The sequence below is a fragment of the Drosophila subpulchrella genome, unplaced genomic scaffold (assembly GCF_014743375.2).
Source record: "Drosophila subpulchrella strain 33 F10 #4 breed RU33 unplaced genomic scaffold, RU_Dsub_v1.1 Primary Assembly Seq39, whole genome shotgun sequence".
In the NCBI taxonomy this organism is placed as follows: Eukaryota; Metazoa; Arthropoda; class Insecta; order Diptera; family Drosophilidae; genus Drosophila; species Drosophila subpulchrella.
Genome location: NW_023665611.1, coordinates 1,250,397 through 1,259,230, shown reverse-complemented (window position 1 = coordinate 1,259,230; position 8,834 = coordinate 1,250,397). Strand labels below are relative to the sequence as shown.

At 40.8% G+C, this 8,834-nt stretch overlaps 1 protein-coding gene across 2 annotated transcripts in view; it reads right to left on the bottom strand.

The window, feature by feature from the left end:
* Positions 1-1,079: 1,079 nt before the first annotated feature.
* The window catches only part of LOC119561994 (troponin C), a 38,380-nt gene continuing 30,625 nt past the window's right edge, over positions 1,080-8,834 (bottom strand). For both annotated transcript variants that reach the window (XM_037875385.1, XM_037875386.1), the window contains exons 2-4: positions 1,768-1,795; positions 1,315-1,710; positions 1,080-1,252 (exon numbers count right to left, since the gene is read on the bottom strand). In XM_037875385.1, the coding sequence (XP_037731313.1) occupies positions 1,218-1,252; positions 1,315-1,710; positions 1,768-1,795 (459 nt within the window). In that variant the 3' untranslated portion in view covers positions 1,080-1,217. The remainder of the gene's footprint in view (positions 1,253-1,314; positions 1,711-1,767; positions 1,796-8,834) is intronic.

Below are 8,834 nucleotides of genomic sequence, written 5' to 3'. Positions count from 1 at the left end.
ATATAAAATAATTATACCCGTTACTCGTAGAGTAAAAGGGTATACTAGATTCGTCGGAAAGTATGTAACAGGCAGAAGGAAGCGTTTCCGACCCCATAAAGTATATATATTCTTGATCAGGATCACTAGCCGAGTCGATCTAGCCATGTCCGTCTGTCCGTCTGTCCGTCTGTCCGTCTGTCCGTCTGTCCGTCTGTCCGTCTGTCCGTCTGTCCGGATGAACGCTGAGATCTTGGAAACTATGAGAGCTAGGCTATTGAGATTTGGCGAGCAGATTCCTGAGCTTCTTACGCAGCGCAAGTTTGTTTCAGTAGAGTGCCACGCCCACTCTAACGCCCACAAACCGCCCAAAACTGTGGCTTCTACAGTTTTGATGCTAGAGTAAAAATTTAAACTGAAATTAATTGTTCTCATCAATACCTATCGATTGACCCAAAAAAAAGTTTGCCACGCCCACTTTAACGCCCACAAACCGCCCACAAACTTCAAAAAACCGTAAATATGAACGCGGATATCTCGGAAACTATCAAAGATAGAGTATTGGGATTTCAGATTTAGATTCCGTAGCTTTGTACGCAGCGCAGGTTTGTTATGCGAATATGCCACGCCCACTCTAACGCCCACAAACCGCCCAAGCCTGTGGCGCCCACAATTTTTATGCTAGATAACAAATTTTAACTGAAATGTATTGGTCTCGTCAATACCTATCGATTGATCCAAAAAAAAATTTGCCACGCCTACCCTAACGCCCACAATGTTTAAATCTGTCTTCCGCCGGTAGGTGGCGCACTTAAATCTCGCTTTGCTGCTTGCATATCTCCATTTCCCTTTGGTCCCTTTAGCTGAGTAACGGGTATCTGATAGTCGAGGTACTCGACTATAGCGTTCTTCCTTGTTTTTCTTATATTCATAAATTGTACTCCGCAACTCTGGCAACTGCTTGGCAGCTCGTCTGGTAAGCGCCTCTTTGTGAACTGTTATTAACAGATTAAAAAATCTTTTAACACGGTATTTGTTTTTAGCTAGGTTTTTGGTTGATCGGTGTACGCAGGCACAGAAAAGTAAATTTGGCCAATCACTTATTTTGAGGCCATATATTTTTTAATTTCATTTTAAAATGGCATTTTAGTACAAATTTGCAAATATTAAATACTTTAAACTAAAATGATTCATTATTATTAAAAATTTCATTTTGATTGAACTATAGCAGACTATGCTCAATCATCGCCACCAGTCATTACTTCCATGAATTCTAAAATATACAATATCTTGTTAAATAATTATGACCACATTAATGCATTTTAATTTGTTTACCATCGAAATCAACAGTTCCTGATCCGTCGGAATCGATTTCCTCAATCATCATGTCTAGATCGTCATTAGTCAATTTATCATCTAGTTCTCGCAGAATTTCTCGCAGAACACCAGTTGTTATATAGCCATTTCCTTCTTTGTCGTAAAGGCGAAAAGCTTCTTTTAATTCAGCCATCATAGCTTCGGCGTCCTCTTCAACAAGAAACCGGGCGGCCAGAGTGGTGAATTCTTCAAATTCAATTTGACCCGATCCATCTTCATCGACTTCAGCAATAATGTCAGCCAGAGTAGCATCGTCAAGTTGATGACCCAACATACTAAGAATCGTACCAACCATGGCAGTATTGATGTATCCATTTTTTTCTGGATCGAAAGCATTAAATGCATTGCGTAATACTATAAAAAATTGTAAGTTAGTAGTTTGATAAGTAATAAAAGTATTTAGTAACTTACAAGCAGTTTGCTCCTTAGTCAATTCATCCTATAAACATGAAAAATCATATAATATTAATAATAACAAGAAAGAAAGTTTAATTCGGCAATGTGAAGTTTATATACCCTTCCAGGTCGTTTGAGTGGGAGCAATGTACATACAGAGCCTTCCCACTTTTATCACTGTGGACGGCAGCCCACGTTGTGACGAAGCGCACCAGGAGGGTGTGCAAAGGCGGCTACCATACATATATAAACGAAAAAATTAAAATCTACTGTAATCGTCTGTTTCGAGTGATACATCAATCAAAAGGTATTGCAAAAACTAAAAGGATTGCATACCAAGACTTTGAAAAATCAACTGGTTTGGGAGAAAGGGCGGAGAAAGTGTAAACGTGAAAATTTTGAAAATTTGATCTGTTGGGGCCGGTGGGGATAAATACTCACTTAAATTAAACGACAAGTGACACCTTAACTGTCAAAATCGGATGCTCTGTTTAAAATAAATACGCAAAACAAGATTTTGGTGGACTTCTCAAAATGAAAATTTTATTTTGTTTGTCAGTTTGTCACAAAACGTTTCTTTAGAGCAGCTGTCTATTAAGTGAGCATAGGGAAGTGTTCTGCCCATCCTCTGCTCGGTCACGTATAACGTAGATGTTCGTGTGACTTCGGCTTGGGTCTTCGGGTCTCTTTTTTCTCAGCTTCGGCGCGCTTTTTTGCTGCTGCGGCAGAGATTCTCAGTGCAAAACAGAGAAACGTCAGGCTTCAGCGCGCTGCGCGCCAACTTCGTGTTTTTTACACTCACACTAATGCAAGGCAAACTTGTGATGGTATGTGTGTGCCGATCGCTGCTTTAGAGTCCTAAAAATTCTAGACGATGTTGAATACTAGAAACATTAGTTTCACCACTTTTGGAAAAACTAGCCAGCTTGGCGAGAAAACAGCTATAAGTAGCTAAATTTTGTACACCCGTAACTTGTGAACTACATTTTCCAGTTCAGAATATCTTACACAGCCTGAGCATTAACCTTTTTTTGTGCGTATCCAAACTCTATTTGAAGGCCCTGGAAATTTAAGATGATGTTAAACAGCTTGTTCGGAGCAGAACCAAAGCTTAATTGCTTAAATGTAAATGCCATTGGCTAATGTTTGTTTTGCCATAAATATGTTAATATTGAATTATGCGAAAGAAGCCCACAGTACTTAAGGCCTTTACATGCCAGAGATTTCATGCCTCTTTCGTTATCTCGTTTTTATATTATCTTTGTAAGCCGAGCGCTGCTTAGAATAGCTGCCGACTGTTGCATATACGTTTTTGTCTTTAGAGCAGCTCCGATCTTAAATAATAATAAAACACGGCTTTTCGCAATTTAAACCTATTGTGCGTTTTAAATATTATATCGACATTAAGGGTGGCAAATTAGTTGTCTTCCACTTAATTATATAACACCGCATATAAACGGCATAATCTTAATCGGCGCCTTGTAACTGTGTTGGTGACATATTCGCGGTGCAAAGACCTTTCGAAAAGGAAATAGAAACTGAAAAGGAAAACCCCTTTGATATTTTTGACGTCTAAATTGGAGGTTACGCAACTACAGGGTGACTTTTATATCTGTCTTCGCTCTTTATTTTAAATAAAATAATGGACGGTCCAAGTGAAATCGAGTTTTACAGAGCCAAGTTGAAATCTGTTGGGAAAATTGAATTTGGCGGAATTATCGAGTGATGCGCGGCCTAATTTTGCAAATATTTGCTTTGACATCGAGTCAAAACTCTCTCGAGAATTACTTGTGCAACAAAGGCGCAACAGCAATGCAATTTCAACCGCCTTGCAAATCCATTTTATAGGAGATGGCAGCCTGAACTCAAGTAGGAGATCAAAGCTTCCGCACCTGGAACTTACTCGTTTTTGTGGAAATTATGGAGACTGGCTGGACTTCTACGCTATGTTGTCAACTGTGGTGAACAATGATCAAGAGCTAAGTAAAATTGAAAAATTCCTTTATCTCCGTGCTAGCCTTGAGGGCGTAGCGTTGGAAACCATACGTTCGCTAGAGCCATCAGATGCGAACTATGATAAGGCTGTGGAATTATTGATTAATCGGCTTGCTACTACTAATACCAAATTCCGGATGAATTTCTGATGAACATCGTGTCTTCTAAGTTAGATTCTAGAACTCTGGAACGCTGGAAAGGGGAATTATCATCCCACATCCTGTCTACGTGGACCTCTATGGCTGCATTTTTGGAAAAACAATGCAGGTTAATGGAAAATTCGGATAACGCCTTGGTAACACAAACACCAGGCCATCAGGTGGGAAGACAATCGCATAAACATAACCAAAGCACACTCATTGGGGCATCTAATAACTCCAATAAACCTTTATGTAATTATTGCGAGGGAAGGGATCTTTATCTGCCAAAATGCACAAGGTTTTTAAATCTTTCCCCTAGCTTGCGCTGTAAAGAGGCAAAGAAATTGCATATGTGCCATAATTGCTTGCGGAAGGGTCATGGCTTACAGCAATGCAATTCTGGCAATTGCAAAAACTGTCATATCAAGCACCACCCACTTCTTCATTTGACCCCTAGCCCACTGCGCCATTACCATCATCTTCATCCGGCGGCCTCGACCCATCTTCTCAAACATTAATTGCATGTTCATCCACATCATCATAACCTCCACCCATCATAAATAGCACCCAATATCACGACCAATACGTGTTGCTTGCAACGGCTGTTGTCTTTGTCAAAAATCGCGCTGGCTTCTTCATTCCATGTCGTGCTATACTCGATTCAGCAACGCAACTCAATTTTCTTTCGTCTTGTTTTGCTGGCCAGCTGCAGCTCGAGTCAAGACCGTCGCATGTATTAGTATCTAGAATAGGAGAATCTTCACTCAACTCTGATAAGGCACTTGATATTATCGTTGTCTCAGGATTTGTGCTATCATGCCTCTTTTACTGCTGTTGTCACAAAAACCATTACAGATTATTAGCCGCAGTTTGATCTAAATTCTTCTACGTGAGATAATGGGGGTCTGGCAAACGAAGGTTAGAAAGTATGTGCCATAGCCACGTCAGTCAAGCCGAATATATCAAAAACGGAAGATAAGTGCCTCACTGAAGCTGTAAAACGATTTTGGGTGATAGAAAATTGTTACCTGTCCGATATTTCTGTGACCAATGAGGATATTCTTTGTGAGCCCTTTTTTTCAGGAAAAGTTAATCGGTAAGAGAGCGGGCAATACTCGGGCACTGGATTCGATTCCCTGGGTGATTCCTTTGGTTTCGCGCTAAGGCGTTTCAAGAGTTTAGAAGCAAAATTGTCAAGAAATCCCGTCCTTAAGTCTCAGAATAGCGCGTTTCTAAAAGAATATATCGATCTCGGCCATATGTCGTTGGCACCCCAGCAGGATCACCACAAGCAATTCTTTTTGCCCCATTATTGCGTTTAGAAGCTGGATAGCAGTAGCACAAAACTTCGTGTCGTGTTCGACGGGTCGGCAAAAAGTACTTCAGGTCAATCGCTCAACAATCTGCTGCCCCTACAATTTAGCCAAAAATCTTCCACACACTTATTTGTTTTCGCCTATACAGGTTTGCACTCTGCGGGGATATATGCAAAATGTACCGCTGTGTGCGAATCTCGCATCCAGATGAATATCTGCAGTGTATTCTCTGGAGGAATAGACCTGAGGAGGAAATAGACGTTTATAAGCTAGAGACTGTCACATATGAAACAAAGCCTGCTGCGCCATGCACCAGTTAGCTGATGATGAGGAATCTTCGTTTTCCATTGGGGCTAAAACCGTAAGAAGGGACTTCTACGTCGACGATCTAATGTCTGGTGGAAATACAATTGAAGAAGTACAGGAAATTCAAAGGCAAGTCAAAGCTTTGCTATTCAGGGACTCCTTTCCTATTCGCAAATGCTGCTCCAACGAGCCGAGAATTCTTGAGGGGGAGTCGGAAGAAGAAAAGGAGAAGCTTCTTAAGTTTTATGACGGAACCGACATTGCCATTGGACTAATTTGGGAGCCAAGTTCAGACAATTTATTATTCAACTTCTTACCAATGCTTCCAGATACTACACCATCCAAAAGAAGCGTTATATCGGTAAACGCAAGATGTTATGACCGCCTTGGCTTTACAGCTCCGATTCTAGTCAAAGCCAAAATATTCTTGCAGGTATTGTGGAAGGAAAATCTAAGCTGGGATGACCCATTACCCGAAACGCTGTCTTCAGTTTGGATAGAGCCATGATGCCCAGATTTGCCATGATGCCAAATGCTTCCGTGCAAGCTCACGCCTTTTCTGATGCCAGCACTACAGCTTACGGAGCCTGTATCTATTTGAGAGCAGAAGCATTCGAATCAGTAACGTCTCATCTACTATGTTCGACAGCCTGGCCGGCAAGTGTGGAACCTCTTCGCGATCTTCCCGAACAAAGACACGTCACCTTGATTAGCTCGGCTGCGATGGGTATTTCAATTAACAGCAATTACCAAAATTCCTTTGGATAACTTCATCGCTTATATAAAGTGTTTCATCTCTCTTCGGAACAAAGATTGTCCTCGACGAGGTGGTCCCCTCACCGTACAAGGTTTAATTGATGGCTCGCGTATTCTTATAATGGGAATTCATCGGTGTCATTTTCCTGACGAGATCTCCGCACTCCACGTCAATAAGCCCCTACCAAAAAGAAGCCAGCTGATGTCTCTAAGTCCCAGGCTTGGAAACGATGGGCTTTTAAGAGTTGGAGGAAGGCTGCAAAGTTCGAATCACAGAGTATTTGTCCTTGTTGCAAGAGAGGAGCAAGTGGAAATCTGGACAAGCCAACATATGAGTGGGTGACGTTATATGGGACGGTATATGGGACGCGTCGAAGAGGCTATATCTGTCCAGGATGGCATCATCAGAGTTGCTAGGGCCGTTGACAAACTAGCTGTTCTGCCCTTTGAAACTGAGTTGGTTGAAAGCGGATCCCTTCCAACAGAACCAAAGATAAATTGATAAATTTAAATGCCAGTGGCTAATGTTTATTTTGCCATAAATATGTTAGTATTGAATTATGCGAAAGAAGCCCACAGTACTTAAAGCTTTTAAATGCCAGAGATTCCGTGCCTCTCTTGTTACCTTGTTTATCTATTATCTTTGTAAGCCCAGCGCTGCTTAGAATAGCTGCCGACTGTTGCATATACGTTTTTGTCTTTAGTGCAGCTCATTATTTTCCTATTCCTATAGAAGCTTTAGGACATAGTTGTCCGATCCGGCTTGTACCGACCTATAATACAGCCTGCAATAGTAATACGACTTTTGGGAAGGTTTCATCCCGATAGCTTTAAACCTGAGAGACCAGTCGCGTAGAAATGAAGAGACTGACGGACAGACAAACATGGATATATAGACTCGTCCAGAGATGCTGATCAAGAATATATATATAGATATATATACTTTATGGTGACGGAAATTTATCCAACACTCCGTTGAAAACTAATAAGTAATAATAAGGAGCCGATGTTACAAATAACACCCACACCCCTTTACCTATAGGCTTGTTCCCAAAGAATTATTAAGAAAGCTACCCAACAAGCATTTTAGACAAGAGATGACTACTTGGACCCAGCGAAAGAGAAATTGCCGATAGAGGACCCCGACAGGATCATCAAAAATAAAACCATTCACTTCTTCATGTCTTATCTACAAAATAAAGAGAATATCTACTAAAAATACTCTTCTGTGTTACCATCATCATTCACCACTGGTAACTGGCACAGCCGGACTCACAGTTGGACAGGAAAAAGGGCCGACGATGAAGAACCTCCAAGGAGCTATTGTATTAAATATGTGAGTACATTAGTGGCAAAGTGGAAAATAAATGTGCGTGGTTTAAAAAAAAAACGAATTATCAAAGAATGAGAGTTGAGAAAAGTAAAAGCCGGAAAGAAATGTGCAGGAAAAATATATACAAGAAATAATGAGTGAAATCGTGGACGCCAAAATCTAGATTAGCAGTGTTCTATTCGTTGTGAGATAAATCTTACAGGTAGCCTGAGGTGCCGAGTGAATATCGGTCGAGTAGTTCTCAATCTGGAGTTTGTAAAACTCCATGATAAAGTACGATAACAAAGAGAAATAAAAACAAGAAAGTCAGTTAAATTCGGCAAGCCAAATTTTGTATACCCTTGCAGTTATAATTATTAAATTCAATTCGAAATTCTAAAAAATACAAAAAACTACATTCTAAATAGTATAATGTTATTATTAATGTTATTTTACTACCAATTTTCCTATCGTTCCTATGGCAGCTATATAATAAAGTCTTGATAAAATTAAGGCAAGCGAGATTGAAATGCGCCACCTACCCGTGATCTCATGGGCGGTAGACAGATGTAAGAGTCATGCGCGTTAGAGTGGGCGTGCAATTTTTTTTGGATCAATCGATAGGTATTGACGAGACCAATACATTTCAGTTAAAATTTTGAATCTAGCATGAAAATTGTGGGCGCCACAAGCTTGGTCGGTTTGTGGGCGTTAGAGTGGGCGTGGCAATATTTTTTTTGGATCAATCGATAGGTATTGACAAGACTAATACACTTCAGTTGAAATTTTTCATCTAGCTCTAAAAATGTGCACGCCACAGGTTTGGGCGGCTTGTGGGCGTTAAAGTCGGCGTGACACATTCGCGTAACAAACTTGCGCTGCGTACAAGGCTTCGGAATCTAAATCTGAGATTCCAATTCTCTACCTTAGATAGTTTCCGAGATATTCGCGTTCAAACTTACGATTTTTTGAAGTTTGTGGGCGGTTTGTGGACGTTAAAGTGGGCGTGACACTCTGCTGAAACAAACTTGCGCTGCGCAGGAATCTCAGGAATCTGCATGCCTAATCCCAGTATTGTGGCTCTTATAGTTTCCGAGATCTCAGCGTTCATACGGACAGGCGAACAGACGGACAGACGGACATGGCTAGATCGACTCGGCTAGTGATCCTGATCAAGAATATATATACTTTATTGGGTCGGAAACGCTTCCTTCTGCCTGTTACATACTTTCCGATGAATCTAGTACTTTTACTCTA